Source organism: Anoplopoma fimbria, chromosome 13 (assembly GCF_027596085.1).
Source record: "Anoplopoma fimbria isolate UVic2021 breed Golden Eagle Sablefish chromosome 13, Afim_UVic_2022, whole genome shotgun sequence".
Taxonomy (NCBI): Eukaryota; Metazoa; Chordata; class Actinopteri; order Perciformes; family Anoplopomatidae; genus Anoplopoma; species Anoplopoma fimbria.
The window spans coordinates 9,555,301-9,583,273 of record NC_072461.1 but is presented as its reverse complement, the minus strand read 5'-3'; the positions used below and the strand labels follow the sequence as shown (position 1 = coordinate 9,583,273).

The following is a 27,973-nucleotide window of genomic DNA, read 5'->3' as shown; positions in this document are numbered from 1 at the left end:
TTAACAGTTGAACTTTACGAGGAAAGGTGACAGAAAAAGATTAAAAAACATAATCAAATTAAGTTAAAATTAAGCAAATTTATTTTAATCTGCATTTTTTTCAGTTCACAATGCATCAAATTACATAAGTATTGTGAAATGTATCACTTGTCGTGAAGGACTGCAGCCCCCCTCCGCTCTATGGAGCCTTTTGGTCTATTTAGTTTTTTTTGGAGCTGCAAATTCGGCTCTTATAGACATCATTTCATGCAGCAGTTAGCAACTAGCTGGTGAACATAATGAAGCAGCGAAAGAGCCAAATTCTTATAAATATAAGAAATAAACAAATATTGGACTCTGGACTCCAAACCAGGGGTTGCGTTAGACTTTGTTGCTGGGTGGGAAAAATGATCTTATCACCTGTAATTTGAATTGTTCTGTGCGGTCATTTTCATGACATCACTACGCAAAGCCGCTGAATGATTCTTTTTCAGCAGAAGCCACTAAAAACACTGTCGCTTTTGTGCCCAAAGAACCAAATATGAACAATTACATTTTAAAGATAAGGCAAAAACAACTTTTAGTAAATGGATCCCGCAAGTGCTCGCTTCACCAGGAAGAAATCCTGCAGCTGCTGGTTTAATGTTTTCATTGCTGTCACTTCTTTCAGGAGAAAGGATTTATCAACTCAGATGGTCCACGCTGACCTTAGGGAGCACGTATTTAATCTCGCACTTGAGGAACTCTGTTTTGACGGCTATCGTGGATAAGCACACGAACAGCTGTTTAGCTGACAGTCAGTGAAGTACAAAAAAACACTGATTTGGGGACTGCTGGCGGTTGTGAAAGCATGAACCCCAGGGTGCAGCTCAGTGACAGACACCATTGATGGGTTTCTGTAGTTTTCCCAGTAATGTATTCTCACTCCACTGCTGCCTTCTGGGTAATCAAAACTTGCAAGCTGTATCCAATCTATGAGAGCTGGTATTTGTTTATTTTCTGTTTTCCAAGGCCTTAGTCAAAGAGCTCCAAATTGCCCTCAGTTACCCCTGTTCAAATATAGATGAATAAACATTTATCTTTGAAAAGCTCCTTCCAGTTTTCATGTTTTGCCAGTTCCACATTAATCTTTGGACCGAATCTTGGGCTTATGTAATCTTGCTGGAAAAAAACGTAGAATGAAAATGTGTAAGTAGCAGTTAATGCGGCAAGCAGCTGCTGTTGGCAGGAGGAGGGAGCTCTCTAACTACCTGTTGTATAACAGCATTGATTTGTCAGAAAAGCCTCGCTATTAAAGGAAAGACAAACAAAATAAGTTCTGCTGTACTGAGGCCTCCTCAGTACGGACCGACCTGCAGAGCCTTTCACGCTCACTCCTCTTCCTCCTACTCGTCCTCCTCTGCCCCGTCCTCCTCTCCTTCCTGCTCGCCAGACTCAACTGTTCGCGTCAAGAGTCAGACTACTCCTCCTTTTGACTCGGTTGTCATGGTGACGCCACCTTTCCCTGCCCCCCCAGCACTCACCTGAGAGGTAGTTGATGATGTAGATGGGTTTCATAACACCACTCGATAAAAGAGACAGCCTTGACGCAGGAAGAGAAAAAAGAAACAGAAAATCAGGAGGAGCGAGGACCAAAAAACAAACTTCTGACTGAAGTTTTGCAAGGTTTTACGACGAAATCACAACAGGCACACGGCTGGCTTCTAGATGTGACCTCACGCTGTCCTCTTCTTTAGCCATTACTCACTCTCAGACTCACTCAGACTCTCACTTTTATTCACGCTAACAGCAGGTCCTGTATTTAGTTTTACACTAAGCTTGTCACTACATATAGCTCTCCACTCGCACCATGACTCAGGCTTGCATGCGACGGCACGTTCATTTTAATACTGCTCTGTGTAAAAAAAAAAAATGCACAGGCAGTATCAGGCCCAGCTTTACACTTGGACTCACAGGAGAACTAGAACTCACTAGAACTCACTTTTGGCTGCACACTAATGGGTACATTTGCATCGCTCCACGTGGGCGTAAATGGTCTGATGTGCTCACGCTGATGCACAAAGCTCCTGCAAAGACCCACATGTGCTCCACTGATTCTGCACTGCTCTCTTTCTGCTCTGTACTCGTATACTGCACACGGAGGAGTTGCTAGATGCTGTCTTTTCTCTCGACTCGCTGTGATGGCATGCCTTTCTCTTTTGTTCTTGCTATTGCATAACATTAATACAGCATCAAATAAATTATTTTAAATGCTGGATGAGTCTCTGTTGGGGCATTTATATCTTTTATAGTGGATTATAAGTGTGTTTTCTTGATAGATTTGCTGGTGGTACGCTGAGAAAATGGACCGAAACTAAATACCAACATTCTCACAGCTCTTCTGCATCTCAAAATCCTAGAGATGAAAAAGGATTGCTCATAACTCACATCCACACTCTGGCCATAAGCTTTGACAAGTAGATGGTAATTAATGTTAAGTGGTCACTAGGCAAAAAGGTTTGGAGCCACTGATTTAGAATATGAACCTGTATTAACAATCAAACCTCAAGTTAATTGAATACTTAAACATATGGTCTAATAACTCAAATGCCTTGAGACATTTTGATGTCACATGTTGAACGTTGTATTGTTAATGGTTCATTATCCCTTTGTTCATTTACATAATTTGGCAAAAAGATTAGTGACATCACTTGATTTATCAGATTTAGCTTTCCTCTGGAGCCACAAAACTCTTCATCCAACTTATAAACGTTATATAACAAATTCAGTAGAGCTCCCCAAGACCTTCAAACAGAATTTATTGTGTAAAATGTGTAAAATTGGTGGAGTAGAATTTTGGGTCATCTAGCGATGCAACAGACAACCAACCGAAACTTCTCCCTTGTGCCAATCATTAAATTGAACTACGGTGGCCATCGATAAAGCACTCATGGCCCTATCTAGACCAAATGTTTGTTTTGTTCGTTTCTGCCAATAGACCCCCCTACGTGCTACATACTGTTACTTTAAGAGATTAATACACACACAATAGGCAAACTTTCAAATTTCAGAACTGAAAAGATGCAAGTTTTATGTTTCTAATTTAGCCTTACTGGTCAGAAAAAAAGCATAAATCCTGCACCAAGACCAGCAGCTTTTTACAGGGGGACATAATTGGACAAGTGACATTCGTTTCTAATAAGCCAGTGTATATTTTTTCCTTTCCAAAGCGCCCTTAAGCGCTGGTCCATGTCGGCATCTTAAACAGTCAGTCCTACAAACATGAGACACAGTATGATCTAGAGGAAAGGCCGTCACCTACACACCTGCACTGACCCTGACTCAAATCACTTAGGCCAATGAGAGAACGAGATTGACTCTAAGCCTAAGTCAAAGGTCGGTGACACGCACGCACGCAGCACCTCAGCGAGAGCCTTGTTCGTTGTGAGGTGAGAACACGGAGGGTGTTGACTTGAGTCAGAATTGGATTTGTGTCTAATTGGATAGAGAGAAGTAACAAGACAGAGAGACAGCAATAGTGGTGTTGACCCCTCCAGCCTTTTTCCTCGGGATCAGATCAGCGGGTGGAAGCATACTTGCATGTGCACATACACTGGCATCTCTGACAACACTTCTCTACAGGTGTGCAATGTAATGGACACCAATTTGAGACGTATTACAGGAGAGGAGGAGGTGGACAAGGTGACACAATGCAGACAAAGTGTTATCCGTGGGCATGTGGCCAGTCAGCAGTCTTGTCTGTCAGAGATGCTGTTTTTATTTGAACCTGCATATCAAGTCTAATCAGGACAGGCCTCCCTAATGTCTGAGCGCTCCAATAATCTGTTTTTTTAACATGCAGCAAATGTAAGCTTACATTAAGAGTGGATATTTATAGATAGTATAGTTTCTTCTTTTTCAAGTCCCAGACCACCACTATTCATATTTAGAGAGTTAGAGATCCCCTCCCTCTTTATCTTTTTCTAATTATCTCTACCAATTTTATGTTTTTGTCTATATCATTATCATCTTCGATGAACCTGGGTCATATTTTAACAATCACTAGGCCTTCAGTACTAGTTTTTATTTTCCTTATTGATTAACTTCACTAATTAATATTTTAAAATCAATATCAGATACAATGACAACGAGTTCCCCACCAGTCTAAGGAGCCATTTCGTGTCTTTTTTCATTGTTTTTTTTTTTTCTGGCCTGCAACAGTTTAGGTTCAATCTCACACAGTCGGCAACTTTCGGTCCTGAGAAGTGAAGGACATGTGGAAGTGCCTTGAACTTGCATTCTTCCTAATAGTCATCAGGGGACGACTCATCTTGTTGCAATAAGTCTGATTGTATAGAAGTAAATGAGAAAATGACTCACTTGATTTATTATCTCAGTAAACATTGTGAACTTGAGTTTATGGTCCCAATTTATAGTTTCTAGTCTTCAATACAGCATGATGTTAATTTAGTGAATGATGGCCCTATTTAGATTAAAATAGACCATAAAGCAGGGCTACACAGTGATCGACAGGTCTCTACCACTGCGTTGTCTGGGAGTTTACAACTTTAACCCTTTCAAAGTGTGTGATCGGTTCATGAAAGGAAATTGTAACGTTTGGATCACCTTAAAAATGGCTTATTTAGCATGTTCTTTCCTCCACCCTCTTCTGTCACTTTTGGTTGTAAAAAAATAAGATGGCGAAGGCCAAAATGACAAACTCGAGGTTTCAGACGGCAGTCCACATTCATCAGTGTTGTTTCTTACGGAAGTAGGCAGCTGTTTTCAGGGAAAAAAAACTGTAAACAGATAAAAAACTGTAAAGACGAGACAAAATGAAAAATTCTATTTTAATAAATTGACAAATTGTTATGTCTACAAAAGGTCAAAACAGCAAAGAATGTCTTTAAATTTCCTATTCACTGAAACCAACTGTGTAAATGTGGATGTGCAAGATCATAGATTCTGGTATTTTTACATAATTCAAACAATTATCTGATCCTCAAAATTGCCCCTGATGAATTATCTGGTTACTGACTATTAACGATTAATTGATTAATTGTTTCAGCACTGATTCCATCAGATTGTCCAGCTCTGCAGCACACGGCTGTCACCTCACCCAGGGAGGTCTGGTAATGAGCTGCCATTAGCACCTAATCAGCACACTATCAAGGCAGCACGCTCTGTTTGTTTTCCCCTTTCAGTGTAGGTGGACAGAAATGATTGAGGTAGCTTATATGTGTGTGTATGTGCGGCCATACGAGTGTACAGGTCCGTGTGTCTTTATTTTAAGGTGTGTGGGAGTCACCATGCAGGTCTCTCTCAGAGGGAGAGTAGTGACGTGTGACCTTTCTTAGATCGAGTGGTTAGCGGGACGATCCTGGAGCCAGCCGAGTTCTGCAGTCGCCTGTCTGCTGCGATGATGATGTAAAACTCGGGCCTGTTTCACCATGAGAGCTCACACACTCTTTATCGTTACTGTCAACATCACACATAGTGATAATTAATACTAACACTTTTACATCCATCCATTTTCATCTGCTTATCCGGGGCCGGGTCGCGGGGGCAGCAAGCTAAGGAGGGTCCTCCAGACGTCCTTCTCCCCAGCAACACTTTCCAGCTCCTCCTGGGGAACCCCGAGGCGTTCCCAGGCCAGATGAGATATATAATCCCTCCAACGTGTTCTGGGTCTACCCCGGGGCCTCTTACCAGTTGGACGTGCCTGGAAAACCTCTAAAGGGAGGCATCCAGGGGGCATCCTGATCAGATGCCCGAACCAGCTCAGCTGGCCCCTTTTGACACTTTTGTAATAATGAATCCAGCTTTATTTGTTGTGTTCCAACAGTTTGACACAAGGATACTGTGTTTGGTGTTAATGCGTCCTCCCTATTCCAGCTCACATGATGTGATGAGGCTTTTAAATTAAGCAGGAAAAGGAAATGCATTTGTGTTAGCGAAGAGCTCTCAGCAGCTGTCCTGAGCGTGCCGTTCGGAGAGGAAAAATGTTTGTGCATGCATTTGAGAGAATGGCAGAGTGAGTGCCCTACCCGCTTATTTTTTTGGTGATTTTCACGTCTTAACCTTGATGCCAGAGTTCCATCGTGTAGCGTATGCGTGGCTCTCCAGACCTGACGGAGATTAAAGAATAGCGGGATGAGGTGAAGTGCCTTCACGGCAGAGTGTTTGACCGTAGACGTCCTTGAGTTAAAGAAAAAACTAAGAATCATAGGGGGAAAAGTGACACAATACTACATGTATATGTTTACACTGGTATAATATCCACAAAGCGTGTCTTCCTGTATTAGCTCAGCACACTGCAGAGTACAGAGGCGGTTAGGTAACACTGGGCCAAAGTACTGTAGTTGTAGATGCTCTTGCTCTTAGTTTTTTAGCCTCAACTTTTGCTTAGTTGTTGTAACACAGACGGTGTTACATAATGCAACATTTGTTATGATACCTACCATTTGGTCTATGTGTCACTTTATCTCCATTGTCTTTCTGTTCTTTCTTTCTGCCCACTGTTTGCTGAAGAAATAGTACAAGTAATAAAATAGTTAATATTCACTAAGGTCAAAGGACATAGAAAAACATTTAGTAGAAAAGAATCAAGATCCCAAAGTTTACTCTGCATACTAACTATATAGTCGTAGTAAGGGTAGGATACATTGCTTTAAGGGCTAACTACTACTTGCTTTGTAGATAAATTAAATCTTCAGGCATGGCAGTGTCTGTCTGTTGGTTGGTCCACCTTTTGAAGGATCTCAAAACTTATTGGAGGGATTGCCATGAAGTGTTGTATAAACATTCATGGGCCCCAGAGGATGTATCCCATTGACTTTGCTGACTTTTCCTCCAGTGCCACTAGCTGTTCAAAGTTTCCACTTATCCAGTGAAATATCAAAGTGGTTGTCATGTTTAATTAGAATCCAAATCTACTTGTGATCCCTCATAACAGACTGCATGCTTATGATGTATTTTTTGTGCATCAGAATTTTGTTATTTTGTAATATCTCCTGTAAGAGTCATGACCCCTTGTTGGGATCCCGACCCCCAGGTTGTAAACCACTGATCCAAGATTGCCAGGACTTTGTGTCGAGACATTTCCCTTTGTAGTCTGAGTAGTAGTGACCAATCACGTTTGAGCAGGCTTTGGTTGAATGCAGATAAACAGTTGTGTGCAGAGCAAAAGAGGTGGAACGCATTGGCTGAAACGCAATTTGGGAACCCATCAGTTCATGACCGGTTTTGGTCTTTTCATTGGTTTAAAATTTGCTTGAAAACTGGCTACTTGTAAAATAGTCTGGTCGTACACGTCATCTCTCGACTCTAAAACCAGTCATGCAATGAGCAGCTTATGCAAAAGGAAAGTCTTGGCCCAGATATCACCTGATCACACCAGAACCACAGACATATAGCCCATTGCCCCCAGAGACATATCCTTCAACAGATTGATACCCAATGGGTTCAGAGACTGGATGGGTGGGCATGTAGTTTAAGAGAGCCCTTAATTTCCCCCACAAGTTGAACTATAATAACTTAAGTGATGCCTTAGTTTCTCATTAGGAGCTGTCATCAGGTCAAAATATTTAAAGCTAACTTTCGCGAACTTTCATATTGGCGGTCCCTGTGGACAAAAGTGGTAGTGTTTTCCAGATTCCTTTTAGAAAAGCAAAGTTGCTTATGTAGGTTGGAAAAAGAAACTAGTTTTAAATTGTGAACATGCTAACATTACAGTTGCTAAATGTCAGCATGTTAGCATTGTCATTGTGAGCATGAGCCTCACAGAGCCACTAGCATGGCTAGAGATTGTTAGGTTTGTTTATTTAGTGTTTATGACTTCACCTTGTTTATGGGGATGTTTCTGTTTTCATTGCTGTGTTTTATTGGACTGTGGCTCATTGATTTTCATATATGATCATTATTCAATCAACATGACCTTGCTTACTCTTTGTTAATAAAATGCAATAAGTATCCAGGTGTGCTCAATAGATAAATATGACAAATACAACTGCAGTGCCTTAACATTTACTGCAGTTTTTCTATGATTTTCTTATCTGCATTTTGTGCACACTGCGATCAGATCTTTTTTTTTCACAGGCACTCTGCAAAGCTGCTGAGTAGGTGGGGAGGTGGTAGATCTATTGTCAGTAAAAACCAAACATAGCAGGTGGAGGGTCACCGCAAGTGATGTAACTGTAGAGCCTGTACTTACTTTTCTTACTTTTACACAACAGAGAAACATCTTCGACTGTCGGAAACAACAGAAGTGACAAGTTTCTCTGGCAGGCTGCGAAAGTGCAGCGACTGCTCCCTGTAGCCGCGCTGGATATTTTTTCCCACCAATGTGAACACAATGTACAGATCGCATTTACACCTGGCTGACCTGCAGTTTTTCCTGATCCTTAACATCCAGAAAAGCCTAGCACACACAGTCACTGGCAGCTTTTTAGATCTGGCATCAAAATGTTAACACTTCCCTCTCCTCCTTCCTCTTCTTAGGTGAAAGCCCTCACCCTGTTTGTGACCCATTACCCTCCTCTGTGTGAGCTGGAGCGGGTGTATCCTGAACACGTGTCCAACTACCACATGGCTTTCCTACTTAATGAACCTGACATCACAGCTGACACTGACGGTATTTGTGTGTGTGTGTGTGTGTGTGTGTGTGTGTGTGTGTGTGTGTGTGTGTGTGTGTGTGTGAGTGTGTGAGAGACTATTAAAATTATTTTGGGGGTTTTGACTTTCGCCTTGCTTGTAAATCTTTGAAAACAATCTTACTTTGGCAATTTCTAAATCATTATCTCTTGGCAGTTGGAGATTTTAATGTACAGTGGGTAAAATAAGTATTGAACACGTCACCATTTTTCTCAGTAAATATATTTCTAAAGGTGCTATTGACATGACATTTTCACCAGATGTCGGTAACAACCCACGTAATCCATACATACAAAGAAAACCAAACAAATAAGTTCAGACATTAAGTTATGTGTAATAAAATGGAATGACACAGGGAAAAAGTATTGAACACATGAAGAAAGGGAGGTGTAAAAAGGCATGGGAAGCCAAGACACCAGCTGAAATCTATCAGTAATTAGAAAGCAATCCTGCCCCTTGTCAGTGCAAATTAATATCAGCTGGTTCAGTCCCAACTGATGGCCTATAAAAAGGTGTCTCATTACCAAGGTGTCACACAAGAAACATCTCATGATGGGTAAAAGCAAAGAGCTCTCTCAAGACCTTCGCAAACTCATTGTTGCAAAACATACTGATGGCATTGGTTACAGAAGGATTTCTAAACTTCTGAATGTTCCAGTGAGCACTGTTGGGGCCATAATCCGAAAGTGGAAAAAAAATAATTTCACCTTAAACCGGCCACGACCAGGTGCTCCTCGCAAGATTTCTGACAGAGGAGTGACAATAATTATCAGAAGAGTTGTCCAAGAGCCAAGGCCCACTTGTGGAGAGCTTCAGAAAGACCTGGAATTAGCAGGTACAATTGTTTCAAAGAAAACAATAAGTAATGCACTCAACCGCCGTGGCCTGTATGCACACTCACCACGCAAGACTCCATTGCTGAAGAAAAAGCATGTTGAAGCTCGTTTAAAGTTTGCTGCACAACATTTAGACAAGCCTGTGAAATGCTGGGAGAATATAGTCTGGTCAGATGAGACCAAAATTGAACTCTTTGGATGCCATAATACACACCATGTTTGGAGGTCAAATGGCACTGCACATCACCCCAAAAACACCATACCAACAGTGAAGTTTGGAGGTGGGAACATCATGGTGTGGGGCTGTTTTCCAGTATACGGCACTGGCAAACTTCATATAATTGAAGGAAGGATGAATGGAAAAATGTACCCAGACATTCTTGATAAAAATCTGCTGCCATCTACCAGGATGATGAAGATGAAACGAGGGTGGACATTTCAGCAAGACAATGATCCCAAACACACAGCCAAGGAAACTCTCAATTGGTTTCAGAGAAAGAAAATAAATCTGCTAGAACAGCCCAGCCAATCACCTGACTTGAATCCAATAGAAAATCTATGGAAAGAACAAAAGATCAGAGTTCATAGAAGAGGCCCACGGATCCTTCAAGATTTGAAGACTGTTTGTGTGGAAGAATGGGCCAAAATCACACCTGAGCAATGCATGCGACTAGTTTCTCCATACAGGAGGCGTCTTGAAGCTGACATTACCAACAAAGGCTTTTGTACCAAGTATTAAATACATTTCAGTAAGCGTGTTCAATACTTTTTCCCTGTGTCATTCCATTTTATTACACATAACTTAATTTCTGAACTTATTTGTTTGGTTGTTGTTTGTATGTATGGATTACTTGGGTTGTTACCGACATCTGGTGAAAATTTCATGTCAATAGCACCTTTAGAAATATATTTACTGAGAAAAATGGTGACGTGTTCAATACTTATTTTACCCGCCGTATATGCATATAAATACATATGTGTGTGTGTCTGACAGACGGAGAGGTTCAGCCGGAGTTCATCACTTTCCTCTACCAGTTAACTGAAGGAGCTGCAGGGCGGAGCTACGGCCTGAATGTCGCCCGATTGGCTGACATCCCAGACCACATACTACAGACCGCTGCACGCAAAGCCCGAGAGCTGGAGAGCATGGTTAACGCCAGGAGGTAAGGCGGACACACATGTTTGCGCTGACTATTTCTTTAAGTGGCACTGAACCAATTTTACCAAAAAATATCAGTTTGCTAGTCATCGGCAGCACAACTCAGTCCTTCAAAAACATTTGTACGATTTATTCTGTGGCTCTCCAGAATTTAACAAAATACAACATAAAGCCTGCGTTACAAACTGGGGTTGTGAAAGATGTGGGAGTTTACCTGGCAGGGAGGGTCTTGGTGGGCATTCAGACTTAAAACAGCCCTGCGTTAAAACAACACAAGGGCTATATTGTTTGAGGTGAGTTTCTTCAGGTACCGCTGAAATGGTGAAATCCAGGAAGTCCAGATTGAGGACTTTGAATATGAAGGCTTATCAGATGCTAAAACACTGCACAGCGATAAGTAATATGCTGATACAGATTTTCTCAACTCTGGACTGTTATCATAAAGGCAAATATTTGATGTTTGATATTCTGTTGACTTCATCAAATACATGGTAAAGCTTGAGCTTGGTTCAAATGATTTTCCAAGCGACCCTTTGCATTGGTGCTGCTTTGACCGACTGGCTCATTAATTTGAATGGGGGCTGGGTTTTTCACTCCGGTCTGAATGCAGCTTATTACATAAACACTATCCAGATGCATTGTGGGAAATGCAGGATGTATTTGGAGCTTGACCCATATTAAAGACTAAAAGTCAGACTACGTTTGCCTCTGCTGCTTTGATTTTTTTTTTACATTTTTAATCCGTCTCTCACAAGTCCAATACTTTATGGCAGTTTAATATTTAACATTCAATTCCTGCGCTTTTGGAGAGTTTCTTGAATGCATTTAAATAAAGCTGTTGCTTGACAGCTGAAAAGAATAGAGAGAAAAGAAATAAAACTGGAAGCGGCTCCACCGACACTAAATTGTTTAAGCCTCCACACTCAAATTAACTTGATTTGATTCTTGTGCTTACACGTCTGAACCAGAAAATTTGTTAATATTCTGGAAAATCAGACTTGGTACAGATCGCTGTAGCAGCTCAGACTGGGGGTTTGAGATACAGACCTTCAAGCACGTCATTCTGATAGGATGTATCTGCAATGTAATTCCTCAACTGCTACAGAACTTTGGCCTCTTTGATTCTAAGATATGCAAAACCTGTTTAGTTTACTTCAAAAATGTTTTGCTGTCAACTTCATTTCAGATATTTATAGAGGCTTTAAGGGATGCAGCCATTACCACCTCTGGACTGTCCGTTCACCACCAAACAGCAAAAAAGAAGTGTAGTGTGCGTGCGTCCCAGATCTATTTTTATTAGGCAGTGTTTGCGCTGCAATTTTCTTTTGGGAAATTTTCAATAGTTCCTTGTTTTGATTTGAGATGAATGTTCCTAATTTGTTCTAATCAAATTGTAATTAATATAATAAAAATAATGTGCTGGTATTGCTAATTAAAACAAAATAGAGTACATTTTGTCAAACTTTTGCCATGTATTTTCTTCCAAATGGGTCCAAATCATATTTTCCCTTGGCTAATTTAATTTTCTAAGTATTCAAAAGAATGCTCGAGCGCACACTACTCGGTAAAGGAAGATAAAATCTATATTTTTTAAATGCTGTCGTAAACACATTTTTCTATTAAGATGAATCACAAGCTGCCAGACACAGTTGTCCCGCTGACGATTGAGTTAGGAAACTGAATGCGGCAAATTCTTAGCCTTGTGCAGTCGAAGCGTCAGCGAATTGCACTTTCTGCAAATACGGTCTTCCATCTCTGTAAATTTGTACACTGCATCTCCTCGCACACAGCCTGCTGGGAGTTGAGTGCTGCTTAAGCCTCTTCCTAAGTAATCCTCACCATATGAAATGTCTGTCAGCGCACACACACACACACACACACACACACACACACACACACACACACACACACACACACACACACACACACACACACACACACACACACACACACACACACACACACACAGCCATACCTCTCTGTCAATGTAATCCTTCCTATATGAAATGTTTGGCCTTTGTTGAATCGAAGCCATGCTGAGCACACAATAATCGCACACACAGGAATTGAGCTATTGGTTGGAGGTTAAGAACAGGGATTTCATTGTGGCCTCACACAAGCTATGTGAGGATATACATTATGTACAATATTTTGATCAAGCAACATTTCTGTCTTTATCTCCAGGAAGAATAAGAAACTTCTGTCAGATCTTTGGAGCGTCTCAGACAAATCGTCCCTCATGGGGTGGCTGCAGTCAAACTCTTGACATCGGCGTCCCAGTAGTCCACGCCATGAAGAAGAGAGAACCCAGCTATCAGTGAAGGAGCATGCTTGAAGCAGAATATCCAAGGAAGAAGTAAAAAGAGGGGAAAGAGAGGACTCAGCACTTATTGGAGTAGAGTGGTTTGTTGCTGCTCTCTTTGCTAGTGAGTGTGTGTGTGTGTGTGAAAAAGATTTAACTCTGGCTCTCACCATCATCTGTACCTCATCTGTACATCATCTGTACATCATCTGTACCTAACCTAATTTTGAAAATATCAATTAAAAGCAGCTGATCTATATTTTACCTAGATCACACTATATCTGGCATCAATGTGTTTGGTTATTAAATGAGGGAAAATGAAGACAAACTTGTCACACCTGCTGTCCTTTGACCTTAAAAGAGAACTCCTTTGATGTAGCATTTAGCACTTCTATAGTATCGGCTGAGTTGGTCGATGAAAAAAAGAATCGAAATTGATGCACCAGAGATGTCTTCATTATAATTCCGTGCATCCTTCTTACTTGTTGCTATGTGGATGCCTACATTACCCACAATGCAAATAGGCCACTGACAATTTGGTTAGAGATTCAGGTATGTTATGCTAGTTAGGGGCTAATAGCAATTAAGTCTCTAGCCTGTAAAAGGTCACAAATTTCTCAACAACATTTTTAATTTTTTTCATTTCCCAACTATTAGTTTTCAGCCCCAATAGAAGAAAATCACATGGTGTTTTTCTTAGACTTTGTTCAGCTCCCTCTGGTGCCTCAAATGGATTTATACAGCTCTTTTTACATACGCAGCCGTACTCCACAGGACCCGTAAACAGACTTTAATTTGTAAGATCTGTTGGGCTTCCCTTAAAATAAACTTTTTTTTTTTCGTCGGCCAGTAAGCATGAAGGAAACAGATTTTGACATGAAGAGGATTTAAATTGTTGACCTCAGGTTATTGTGAAAGGTTGAATATTATATTGATTTTGTTTTCTTGTATGTTCTCTTTGATGCAACGCTATTAATGAAGCAGAAACAAATCACAACACTTGCCACTGAGAAAATCTGCATTACATCTCTAGCTCTCTCACTCCCTCTCAAAGACACACATACATACATACAAACGCACACCCATACAACCACAACCAACTCATGCTCCGCCTTTAACTCCGCCAACTCCAAGAGCGAGCGAGAGAGAGAGGGAGGGAGAGAGAGAGAGAGAGAGTCTGTCAAAGCCGATTACACTTTATCCGGTCTGTGATTCTGTCACTTGAGGGTTCTCCTCTTTGCGAACGACACGCCTCTCTCTTTATTTGTTTGTTTATAGTAGCGCGTATTTATTTTTTTTCCTTTTCTCGAGCAGCATGGATGTATTGTAGTGCTTGTTGGACTCGGACATCTTCACTATGAGTTCCTCTGCAGAAGCGCTCCCGTCAGCGGGGCAACTTTTTGGAGCGCCGCGGCGCCGCTGAGCCGCGCGTCTCTCTAGGTGGGGAAAGTTCACACGCAACCCCCCCCCCCCCCGGGAACATAGGCTCGCGTTGAAAAAGCTCCGCTCGTCCCACTTATCTTCCCCCCCCCCCCCCCTTCTCTCATCCAAAAGCGTGCGGCAAAAATGCAGAAGAGCGTCCGCTACAACGAAGGGCACGCGCTGTTTCTGTCGGCGGTCGCGCGTAAAGAGGGCACCAAGCGCGGCTACCTGAGCAAGAAGACCGCGGAAAACAGCCGCTGGCACGAGAAGTTCTTCGCCCTCTACCAGAATATACTGTTCTACTCCGAGAACGAGCAGAGCGCCAGACCTGCCGGGATTTACTTGTTGGAAGGATGCACCTGCGATCGCTCCCCGGCGCCCAAGATGTCCACCACTGGGAGGGAAGCGCTGGAGAAACAGGTGAGAGTTTTGAAAGAGCATTGGGGGACGTCATCCACTAAAGCCTGCTGCGAATAAATGATCCCACATTTTTATCCCATGGTACAACTTCTACAAAATCTACAACAAGTCCGCTCACATCATGATGACGCAGCCACTGATTGCATAGTAATGTAACAAACAAATATGCTGTCAAGTGAGATAAACATCAAGCTGATGTGTTTTGTGCTTCATACAACCCATGGTTTCCTCAGCAATACATATGTAATGATATGATAATATTGACTTTTGCTTTTTTGTTCTACTTCAAAATCACAACAATGTAGTTGAAATTGTGTCATTGCGCTCAAACTGACGCCCATGTTACAGTAAAAAAAAAAAAAAAAAAAAGAGCAAGTGGCTCGTGCAGCTTCAGACTGAAGTGGCTGCAGCAGTTCAGCCTTTATTGTTTCAGCAAGTCCTGCAGTGTCAAGTGCATCATCCCCCTGAGCAGCAGGTGATCAGCCCCCAAAGATTCAGATGTGCAGGCTGCCTAGTGCGTTCGATTTCCCCACAGTAGGTCTTTCTCCATTAAAAACAAAATAATGAAATAAAATCAGTTGTTTTCACATAAATGTATTTCTCTCTTTCTACTGTCTCATCTAGTTTTTTTCTCTATGAGGTCATGACATTTTCTGACTGCAGCCTTACAACATGATTGTGAACCAGATAGTCTATCACATTTTTATCACAAACGTAGTCAGGTTATTCTGAACACCACCTTCTGTGGATCAAACAGACGAGGTTGACATTTCCTCCTAGTTCCAAGTCAAATTCATCTAGATTCTGACAGTGGGAAGCAACTGGTTCTTCTCAGTCTTTTAACCCCATGAAAGCTATAAAGTTCGAGAACAGATTTCCATTCTACACTATACGTATCACATGCATATTTAATATTTTCTTGATTCAGCACTGCAATAAATCTACATCTTTACATTTAATGAAATATTAATTCCCATCATGCCATGTTTTTATGGCTGTAACATTACGTCGACTACTAATGTCTTGTGCTTCATTTAGTTGCTGCAGTGTGGCATATTTAGTGTCTTTAGAAATATTGTGATCTGAATTACAATTTAAAACAAAGCTCTCTTGGTTTAAGCAATGTATTTGTGCACCCACTGCTGAATCCTGCAGTGCCGAAAAAGGTCAAAGCTTCTTGACTTTAGAGCAGTGGTAATATTTTTGGGCGAATCTGTTGGTGCCTGCTCTCCTGGAAGTTGCTTGGCATTGTTGCACCAACAGCTAGGGAGCTCTTGTTGCTAGGAAACATTTGAATTACCCTTTGCACACGCATTTCATTGAGAAAAAAAAACCTGAAACATGCATTGGTCACAAGAATATCATCACTCTTATCAATCAAATAATCAGTCTTTGCTCTAGTTAAGCAAAAAAACAAAACGCACCTCTACTTTGTCAAAGTAACCGCATTGAAAACAGAATGATTCAGCTGGCCTATAATGTGTGTGTGTGTGTGTGTGTGTGTGTGTGGGGGGGGGGTGTGTGTGTGTGTGTATTGATTTTTTTTTTTTTATTACAGTTTTAGAGAGACAGTAAATGCATGCACAATTAATCACATGAGAGGTGTAGATCGGACAGAAATGGACACCAATCATCATCACTCAGAAAGTATCCATCCCCACCATGTCTGTCTCTTTAAATGTACAGTATGTGAAAAGACATTTCATTCCAGATGCATGCAAATGGAGAAAAGAGCCAGGAGAAGTGTGGTTTTAATCAAGTCATTAGTAAAGCATGACGAGCATGTCTTTATATCCTTCATTGTGTTGATATATTTTAATGTTGAAAGTAGGACAAATCTATCTTTTGAGGGCAAATTACATGTGGTTCCTACCACACGCTAAAATCGGTACTGATGTAAGCATAAAACATCTCTTCTGATGTTTCCTCGAGCTCTGCAAATTTATTTTCACTCGCGCTGCCTGTCTCTCTCTCTCTCCCCATCTGTCTCACTCTCACACTACAGCTGCGATGTTTAATTAGGGTTATTTTCAATCTGCCCTCAGCTGAAACCTTGTCTGCTGCAATGCAACTGTTTTAACCATGTAACTGTGCAAAGAGGATGCGAAAAACCAACATGAACATTGACATCTCATCTGGGTTATGAGGGTGTGTGTGTGTGTGTTAGTGTTACATTACAGTCATTTAGCAGACGCTTTTATCCAAAGCGACTTACAGTCAGTAGTATATTACATATCATTCACCCATTTACACACTGATGACAGGCTACCATGCAAGGTGCCACCATCAGACTCTAACTAACATTCATGCAACATCCAGTCCACACCGATGGCAAGCCTTCGGGAGCAACTTGGGTCTTAAGTGTCTTGCCCAAGGACACATCGACTGCCGAAGCCGGGTATCGAACCACCGACCCTCTGATTGGAGAACTACCTTGCTCTCCACTACGCCACAGCCGCCCTGTGTCTGCGCTCAAGTGTTTCTAGATGATCAAGGCTCGATCAAGGAGAATTTCAGTCTGATCCTGCGGGTTTTCCTCCTTGTGCGAGGGTTTGGTGTAGGATAAAGTGAGAGAAGGCCTTCCGTCTTTCCATCAGTTGCTCTTGCTCTCCATGTTTTTCTGTGCAGTAGAGTGAGTCTGCCAGCAACCTGCAGTGTCACACCCCCACAGTGAGCCACAATGCAACCACGCAAATAACACACATCTACTCTCTCTGTATTGTACTCTCACATATATACACAAACCCTTCAAATAATGTGGAGAGCATTCGCACTAGTCTAGATAATTCCAACTGCAACTGTGGACGTGCATTGCTGATGTGAAAGTATGTGAGTGTAAAAGGCCAGTAGATTTTGCTGTATATGATTGTCAAACAATTCCCCTCCCCCCATGGTCAAAGATCTCAAGGAGAAGCACAGTTCATCAGGGGCCATGAACCAGGGGGAGATGACTCTTACATGTGTCATATTTTGTTAATCGATTAAACAGTCCTGGTGTTGCTTTCTTACTTTTCTGTAGGTTGGAAACATCACCTAGTTGCGCCACAGGCAGATCCAATAGAGACAAACCATGGATGAAATCAATGTTGCTTTTAAAATGTACCTACAAAATAGCTCTTAAATCTTAGATCCATCAAGCTATGGAGCATTCCGGTCCATTCTCGTGAACGCTATATCTTAGGAATCCCTGCAGGGAAGTTATTGATGGTCAAAAGTCACTGTGACCTCAAGTCGGTCCCATTCTTGTGATATCTCATGAATGCCTTGAGGAAATTTCTTCAAATTTGGCACAAACGTCCACCTGGACTTAAGGTTAAACTGCTTAATATTTGGTTTTGAAAGGTCAATGTGACATCACAAAACACGTTTTGGGCCATAACTCAATCATTAATATGCTAATTATGACAATTTCACACAAATGTCTGATAGTATAAAACGATGAAGGGATGACATTTTGGACAGACATGGTTGTAAACTGTAACTTGCAGTTACAACTTGGCTTGACAGCTGCATGGCTCAGAGTGCACAGCAAAGTAAAGGCATTACTTGACATGTTAGGGGTGGTTGCAGTTCGGTTGATAGAGCAGAGGTAGGTAAAGCAGGTCAAATTGGAGAGGTTAGGGGTTAGTGGTTTGCACAGGTGTTCCCGCTGCTTTTATTTGTCCACCCTAGTAGCATTTCTCTTTTTTTTTTCAGGCCTTTTTGTGGTTTGGAAAAAATGAGAATATAAGACATCCACTTGTTTGTTTTTCTGACAGTGCCTCTAGCAGCCATGTTCAAAAGACAATGTAAAAACAAACAAACACACAAACAGCTGGCCATATAAGAAGCTTGAATGTTTCTGTCCAAAACTAAGTGTAGCCAGATTTTTGTGTAACGTTTTATTCACTGCCATGTTTATGTTTCGTGAATGACGACATTGCATTTGTAAATAATCAAAACTAGCCCTGCTTATTTATTGAAGAGGAATCAAACAGTATGTTGTGGCCTTGTGTTTTCTAAAATGTCATGTTTTCCAAAACGCTATTTTTTTATTGCTGAAATATTTTCATTTTCGTTGAGTTGTTTCCTGAAATGTTGCGTTTGGCACCCCAGAGCAAATGGTACTTGGACTAAATAGATGCTTCAGTGTCAGCGTAAATATAAACTAGGAAATTAGGAATATTTTTCAATTGTTTTCCTCCAAGACATGGATGCCTATTATTGTGTTTACAGAATTTAAGGCTCTGTATCGTCATCAAGGATCCGTTGAAAGGAAGGGACAAATTAACTCTAAAGGAGATCAGTGACCTTTCCCTCCATCTTTGCCTAATGCACATGGCTGTAGTGAAGTAAGATAGAAACTTTCATCAGAGACTTAAAGCTCGGGAGAGATATCATGTGTTTATTCAATCCTGTGTGATCCGTCTGTGTTGTCACAAATACAGTGTGTTTAAAGGGTTCTTTTCAATAGTCTCCTTCCTCATTAGACTTGATGCAATAAAGGGCGAAGTGACACTTTTCTGTTAAAGTGTGAGTGCTGACTTCCTGATGCATTTGTGTGTGTATATGTGTGCGTGTCTGTATTTATTTCTCATCAGAAGCTCATCTAGTTCTAAACGTCCCTCTCAGAGCCTCAGGTTTGTCAAGGAACCAATTCTTCACATATTACTGAAGTCTGATCTGCTTCCCTCCGCAGACTGCTTTTCATTTTCCTCTCAAGTCGTCTGCCAAGGGTTTGGGCCATTATGGACCTCATTAGTGTCGGATCAAAATTATGAGATTCTTGTGTGAAAATCTGTCTCTTGTGTTTGAAATGCTCCATTAATCAAAGTATGGAGGACAGTGAGGGTGGATCTTACTTCTAAGAAAACCCTCCTCGCACAACAATCTTGTATTTCTTAGCACGCACTCCCGGTTCTATGGAAACCATTGTGTGCAAATTATCCGATGTTTATGAACTTAGACAAACAGCTCAGATGAAAAGATTTAAGGCTCTCCCATGCTTGTGTGACAAGTGTGGAGCTACAGCGAAGAGATGATACGTTTAGTATACAATAAGAAACTAGCCTGGCTTAAAAAAAAGGGCGATTTCTATTTCTATTTCTTTTTGAACAACAGATGGGAGCATTGACTTCCCAAAGTGCTGGCCAGATAGATAAACTATTGAGCTTGGGTACAGATTTTTTTGCTTCTTTAAAAAGAACCAGCTTTGCTGCGCTAATCACTTCCTGGCTTTAGCTCCACACTTTACACACAGACGTGGTATCCATCTTCTCAATTAGTCAGTAAGAAAACAAGTGTATTCCCTTTAAAAATCAACTATTCCTTAAATGCTACTCTAATAATTCCATATCATCAATCATCATCATCCGATTATGTGTAATGTAAGAGGGCTTGCTAGTGGCGAAAAACCCTTAGAGATTTATAATCAGCTCAGCTCTACAAATCTTTTTAGTGTATTTTAGCTTATTGTTTGGATTTGGTTTCACAGCTAACAACTTGGCTGTCTTGGTTCGCTCCCCCTGTCCACCTTTAGTGCCGTTTCCATCAGCTCCTCTCAGCAAAAAAGCAGAAAAGCAAAAAAGCTCTGGATGATTGGTATCCACTGTACACTCCTTAATCATGTCCAAAATAGTTTGTCTGCAAAACGGCAACATAACATGAATGTGTTGCACCGTAATGATCAGCCTGTTTGCTAAGCTGAACTTGGCAGGGCTAAAATTGTTTATTAAACTTGACAGTCACCACACTGCCTCAGGTCAGCCAGAGGAGAGTTGCAAAGAAGCACAGTATAAGTAAGTATAGTCTCCTCCTGAACCGGCGCTGGGCTGTTCACAAGGACGCCCTGGGTGATAAAAGCTCATGGGGCAATGATATCTTCACTGGTGTTATTGTTCTTGCTGGAGCTGCTCCCATTTTTTTTAATACATGCTCCTTCTTTCACCAGCTGCAGGTGCTGATGTGGAGGAGGTGGCACAGAGATAAGCACACACACACACACACACACACACACACACACACACACACACACACACACACACACACACACACACACACACAGAGTAGAGAATATAATAAACTTTAGGGACAGGTTAAAGGATTGTCAAGTAGTTCCCTGTGTGTTTCTTGTTGTTGTCTGCGCAGAGTTTATGAGCAATGTATTTTCCAGGATCAGGTTAGGCACAGTGACAATTCTCAAGAATATAGTAAAACTGATTTACGGTGAGTTTAGACCCCTCAGCTGTTGCACTGTGGGAGTAAACTCTCCAATCCAGCATCCATTGCATTATTCCTCCTGGCGATGGAGTGACTGTAAAGCAACAAATGTGTAAGATGGGAGAAAGAGCTTGATGATAGCTATATATTGCATGTGCGTATAAATGTTTTTTTTTCATTATTTATCTAGAGTAGGAGGACGGCAGTGAGAGTGAGCAGAGGAGGGGAGCAAACTGTTTAATCTCCAGATGAAGAAGACAAGTAATCCCTGATCAAAGTGTTCTGCGGCAGTCACAACAATTATTAGTATACATATGTACAGGGTGTATGTGTGTGAGTAGTGTGTATGTGTGAAGGTTTGATGTGTGTGATGGACGGCCACATACTATGTTCTCAGAATTTCTTGGGAGGAAGTGAACAGCATGGAGGGCAATGAAGGAACAGCAGGATGTGGGATGTTGGTTCAGTGATTGTCACTTTAGCTGGTACATCATTAGCTGAATTCAGTGGGTACATAAAGTACTGCTGCTGCCACTGTCGGATTATTGTTTTGTATCTCTTTACAATGACAAGTCTGCAGGAAAATAGAAAATTTGCTCTTGTTTTTCTCCCACAAAGCTGTTCGTTTCTGGCATTATAGAATGGATCCTATTAGGGATAGAAATACACAAAGACGGAAAGGTAAACTCAAGTTAAAAGAGGAACCATGTCAAAACTGCCACATTTACTTTTACATCTCATGTATTTGTTTGTCATGTGAGTTGATTAACTAACTTCATATGTTTGTGCTGGCTGTCCTAAAAAAAAGGCAAGGAAATAAAGCATTTTAAAGGAAAGAATTTTCCACTTGGGGAAAAATGCTTATTCGCTCTCTTGCAAAGATTTAGATTGGAAGATGGATTCAACCTTAAAGTATATGGCTACAGTCAGGAGTTGGTTAAACGACGAAGAGTGGAAACTAGCCTGGCTCGATCCAACTGAAACAAAATCCACCTACCAGCACCTTAAAGCTTTTTAAAACCTGATGTTACCTTTTGTTTAAACTGTACATTAACAAAAGCTCAAAACTGCAAATTTGGGGTTATGTGCTGCATTGACTTCTTGGAGTATTGTTGTTGTGGTGAGGCAACCTTTTTTATGCTAAGCTAAGCTAAATTTACCATGCTGACATCACAGAGATATGTTCTCATTTTACTCTATGCAAGAGAGCGAATAAGCATATTCTCAAAATGGCAAACTATTCCTTATCCCTTCCTAGAAGATTTTAAGAAGTGAAGGCCGACCAAAATGTTTACTTTACATGGAATTACTGTATGTGTGGGAGCAGTGGCTTTCTTGAATCTGGTCATCGCCGTGAGGTTGCCTGGCAACCAAAAGAGACTCAGAAAACCAAAAGTGATCGTTTTAATCTTAGCTTTTGTGCGGATTAAACAAAGATACAGTACACCGTGCTGGCTTAGTTTTAGAGAGAAGTGCAAATAAGCATATTTTCTACAACGTTTTTTTATTATGGCAAATTTGATGGCTGACACCTGGCCCTTATTTAAAAAGATGCAGAAGCAGCCTACATTAAATAAGGTCAAATTTATATAATTTAAATGCACAAGGCTTTCATGACATCAGGGCTTTGTTTCTTTGTTCTTGTCCCTGGTGTATTTTATGAAGCTTCAATCGGCACAAAAAAGACATTATTGCCCCTGTGGGAGCGCGACAGGCGCTGAGAAACATGATAAATCGGATGCAGTAGACTGGTGGGTGGAAAAGTGAACCCACACCCCTTCTATCCTACTTAGTTATCTAAATCTTCCTCTCACAAATAACTTTTATTCTTTCAGTAACTGATTTAACTTTTATAATGGCCAATTACATATTTTATGTCCTATTTTGTACATGCCATCAATTTCAATCTGTCATCGAAGCCGTAAATATTCTGTATGCAATATATCTTTGGCATTTTGAAAAACAACCCACAGTGTAAGAATATTACTGTATGTAGCTTTAATTACTCTTTTGTGAGTCCAGTTTTTATTAAAAGTAATATGGTCACCTCTTGTATATTGTGGCTTTTTGAGTAGAATATTTTTAGAGATTTTTTTTTCCAAATCTAAATAATTAATATTTGTTGCGAATATGAAGCCGACAATCTCTTGCTTATATTTTTGAGGCATTGTTTCTTTGTGAGAATGCCAACAACAGGTGGATTGAGATTAGCTCTGTTTTAATAATCGCTCAGGATCACTACATGTGGTTCTATTGTAGTATCTCATGTTTTCTTTTCTTCTATTCCTTTAAGGGAAAAACACCATGCTGTATATACTCCCACACACACACATATACAGGAAATCCATGGATTATATCAGCTCCCTCTAAAGTCCCACATACACACACATGAATCTGGTCTCCTCTCTGTTGTATTTCTCTGTAATGGTAATTATTACCCTGCAGGACTCAGGATCAGTGAGCAGTCCCTGCCTCACCACAGCAGTGCAAAGGTAGATGCGCATTATACATCAGCATCCAGTGGAGCTTATTGTAATAAAATGGCTTGTTAATGATTATTGTGTTTCCCTTTCTACTTTGTAATCAGCACATATGGATCCATAGAATAGAATTTGACAAAAACTCATCTCACATGCAAAATGCAAATACACATGAAGAAGGACATACTATCAGCCAACCTGCGATTGGTTTTGCCTGCAGCACTGGAATCAAACTATAAACTGTTGGATTTTAGTAACTTTTACTTTCCTGTGCCTTCATTCAAATAACAGTTTGTGTTTGTGCTTTTGTATATTTGTTTGCAGTATGTTTTGCTCAATGTTGGCAGTGCCCTCTTTAAAAACTTGCTTTTAAACACACACCGTACTATATATGGAGGTGAAACAGGGCAGTAGAACAATAATACATTTTTCTGACCTAACTGGCTGCTAGTTCCACCAACACAATATTTGCGTTGGGTTATTTGTCTGATTAATTAATTTGTAAACATTTCATGCTTATATTTAAATAACCATGCCAGCGGTTTGCATGTCTTAGCAGATTTACTGTTCCACAAATTATGTACACTTCATATGCATCTCGGTTAACTATTTGCAAACTGCCTTTTCACTGCCGTGAAATGATGCTGAGAAGTGTGAATTTTTTTCTTACTTCTGTTCCATCCAGCTCCATTCGTTAAAGTAAGATATGATAATAGCAGACATTTAAAACCTGCTAAAGCTCTACAATCCATTACAATGAACATTAAGTCTGCAGTATTATTGTCAAAGTTATCATTATGAGTGCTGACTTTTCAAATCCATTAACACACCAAACAAAAACAAAACGTTGAAAAGATTAAATTCCAACTCTATGTTCAATGTGATGAATTAACAACTCAAGCAAGTTTAAAGCCCCTAGTACACTACTGGTGTTGTTACTTACTGTGTGTTGTCTGGTGAGACCTTGGCTAACTTCGAAATCACATTCTAATATACTATACATACTAAGTCTGATTGAATATGTAGGGCACAATGCATTGTATGTTAATTTTGTGTACTTGAGAAATGCCCAGATGTGTTCTACAAAAGCAAAGATTTCTGATTATGAGACGTGGTCTTAATCAACTGCCCCACAATGCATTGCGTCTGGGTGCCTTGAGACCGGCAGTCTTTTTTTTGAGCCGTCGTTTTTTTGAGCCAGGTTAAGGGCTGTTAATATATCTCTATATTAAGTTTTATTTGTTTTCATGTGAGAAAGTAACTGTTTAGATTCCCAGTATGTGGTCAGTTTATCCGAAAACGCCTGTTTGGAAACTTGCTGTAATGTTTTTCTGAGATGTGACGGAGCAGCTGGTGGGGCGTCATTAAACCGGCCCAAACGTCACTTGAGCATACTACAGTATGCAGTACATACAGATTGAATATGTGGTATGTATATGGTAGTATACAGTATGGTAGTATGCAGGACGGTAGTCTGCAGGACAGTAGTATGCGATCTCAAACACAGCCGCGTGTGTGCTTGCTGTGCAAATTCGTCATCAGTTAAAGACAATTTTGGTAATCTTCAGAAACATTTTTGATATTTTTGTTGAGAATTTCATTACATCCTGACAGCAATCGATGAATGAAATGCTCTTACAGCGATGTAATGAGCCTTTAATTCGGACTGAATAATGATCATTTTGGGGGAGTGGCTTTGGAGGGAAGTTCGAATTGACGCGCTGTCAGTGTTGACGACTTGGCGACTTTCTCGCTACATTTAGCAACTTTTGGAGCTAGCACTGCTAGATACTTTCATTGGAAACGAGTTGACAACACTTGGCTGGGTTTAAGGTTGGATGATTTCTAAAATCTTGCTAGTTTCTCGAGATCACCAACCCTGCCTTTATTTGGCATCCTAGAATAGCTCCACCCAACTTCCAGCTGACCAGAGTGTTAAATCAGCCAGAGTATTTGAGAACACCTTTGTGAGTGTACGGGGTCTTTACAGAGAGTGCTCTATGTAACTGTGCATTTTCTTCATTTTTCTTCAGCCTTTCAGTACTCTTTGTGTATCCACATTTAGTCCAGCGGGGATCAAACCTCAACACTTTCAGCATCCATGCCTCTTTCTAACCATTGAAGTCAACCACAGCAAAGCAGTAAAATGCCAGTCGTTATAGGCTGAGAGTGAGAGTTGAAGGGAAAAAAACAAAAAAAGAGGTCCATCTGTAGTACATTACAACACAACTTGGCCTCTCATCAGTGCAGATACCAAAGCAACAGCAGTGTTGCATCATTAGTTGCTATTCCGGTCCCCCTAATCATCAGCGGATCCCGACATTCTGTCATCTCCGACTTTAAATATTTATAACACATTAGTATTTCTGGATCCCCCAGCCATCGTTTGCTTGATGAATCTATCACCACAAGGTCCAGTTTAATCTTTGACTCTTTAATCTTTAATAAAGAAAAATGATTTCATCAAAGCGCCACCATGAACCGGAGAGTGTGTGTGGTAGGTTTTAATTTCCTAACGTTCAGTCTCTGTCCGACAGTGAAAAGTACTCTCACTCCTCACCTCTGTTCTCTCAACATGCAGTTTTTAAATGACTGACCCAAAATTGCTCCCAAATAACAAAATTTCCCTTCATTGTGCCCGTGTCTTGCTCAGTGGTTGTAAACACACTGCTTTGTGTAGCGCTGTCAGTTTCAGTCTCATTTTCTGTAATAGCTTTTCCTTAGATAAGGCAAAAAAGGTGAGTGATAAATTGGTCGTCTGTGATGCCAAGAGTATAAAAGAGTCTCTGTTTCTTTGTTTCTTTTGCTTTTCCTCTCCATTGTTTGTTTAAATGAAATATCTTACAGTACAGTGAAGGCCCTGAGGCATGGAGGGTACATTTCAGCTGATTTGAAGGGAGAGCGAGCCGGTAGTCCTGAACGCTACTGTAGAGTTGGGAAGCTGCGTGTTCACAGCTCAGAGTGGGAAAGGCCTCTTACTGCTTCTACTGTGTTGCTCTTTGACTAATGAGGACACAGTGCAGTGTTACAATGTATTTCATCGCACTGCATTGTTAATGTTTTCAATGCCATGAGGTCCAGCGTGATGTAAAATCTGCTATAAAGGATGTGATACCATTAAACTTTAATGATGGCCTGGGGCCAATTGGGTCACCGCTGCACCAAATAATAGGAGCATACAGCAGGGGTAAAAGAGAATATAGATATTTAAGTGGGATACAATTATAAAGCTAATTTCATTTTAACATACTGAGAACTTTAAAGTTAAGCTGATGTATAATGAGAAAACGTGACTTAACATTCAAAGGGGATTTTTTTCCCCGTTTTAAACAAATAAGTTAACATTCAGTGTCTCTCATCAAAACACATTGTTCATCCGTGGAGTCTAACAAACCAGTGCGAATGTTTAATGAGGAATGAATTGTATTTGAACTCTTTGAATATTTTAAATTGTGCATTGTTTAAATCCATGTTTGCAAGCTTGCCGTCTTCTTCTTCTTCACTGCCTTTGTGGGCACATTGCTTGTGTACATGAAAGATACAAACAAAACGAGGGCACACTCTATAGCCATACTAGTGCTCCACAGGACATAATGACAATATACTTCTATATACTAAGAGCTGAGATACCAAACATATGATCACATGATGCATTATCATAGATGAAACCACTATGATATTTGCTTTGTACTTACATGTTAATGCGTCAGTAATATTAATGAAACATAACATTGCTTAGGTCAGTCTGCCTTCATAATGACTTCTTTTAGTTTTGTTATTTTTATTAAGTAGATATATAAATAATGCATTTAACATATATATGTTACAACAACAATTTCTTCCACCATTGAGCATAAAATAGGAGAAAAGCGCTCAGTCGCTTTCATTATAACCCTCTTATTTGTGATAATAGTGACAGTGACATCTGTGTGATCAAAGCAATCATGGGACTCAATACCAACATGGTGAGAAGATGTTTGTGTCAATTAACTTTAATAGGGCTATAAAAGGCAGATATATTGTAAACCCTGACATATAATGTGCACTATAAACATCAATAACCATTAACACCATCACTTTTGTTATCTAAAATGTGCAGAAAACATAGACATATCCATCTGGATCTCAGAATTAGCTAAATTGTTTCACTTAAACTGCTTAATGCTGCTTCCTTCTTACGTCTAAAATAGCAGGATGGATCAATAAAAGCATTAAATGAAGAGAGCCAGTGCTAAAAAGCAGAAAATGGAAGTGCAATATACGCTGAACGCATCAGGAGCTGCGTTGCCATGGAAATATTATCTTGTTAGGGGGTGACACAATTTAGAAATATGTACTCGGTTAAGAAATATTATGTAACTGCTCCCTCTCTTGTCCCTGCTCTGTCTCTCTCTCTTTCTCTCTGTCAAAGACTGTTAGAGCAAAGATTATTGTTGATGTAATAAAATCCATCCAGCCAGTGATTTGAAACGACAGATATGGCAGGGATAGGAGACTGGAGATGGAGGAAGGTCTGTGTGTGTGTGTGTGTGTGTGTGTGTGTGTG

General features: G+C 40.5%; 2 protein-coding genes across 5 annotated transcripts in view; both read left to right on the top strand.

The window, feature by feature from the left end:
- msh3 (mutS homolog 3 (E. coli)) overlaps positions 1-13,048 on the top strand; it is a 44,885-nt gene extending 31,837 nt beyond the window's left edge. For both annotated transcript variants that reach the window (XM_054610783.1, XM_054610782.1), the window contains 3 exons: positions 8,458-8,590; positions 10,441-10,609; positions 12,790-13,048. In XM_054610783.1, coding sequence (XP_054466758.1) covers positions 8,458-8,590; positions 10,441-10,609; positions 12,790-12,871 — 384 coding nt within the window. In that variant the 3' untranslated portion in view covers positions 12,872-13,048. The remainder of the gene's footprint in view (positions 1-8,457; positions 8,591-10,440; positions 10,610-12,789) is intronic.
- Positions 13,049-14,473: 1,425 nt separating this feature from the next.
- rasgrf2b (Ras protein-specific guanine nucleotide-releasing factor 2b) overlaps positions 14,474-27,973 on the top strand; it is a 43,357-nt gene continuing 29,857 nt past the window's right edge. For all 3 annotated transcript variants that reach the window (XM_054610743.1, XM_054610742.1, XM_054610741.1), the window contains exon 1: positions 14,474-14,749. In XM_054610743.1, the coding sequence (XP_054466718.1) occupies positions 14,474-14,749 (276 nt within the window). The remainder of the gene's footprint in view (positions 14,750-27,973) is intronic.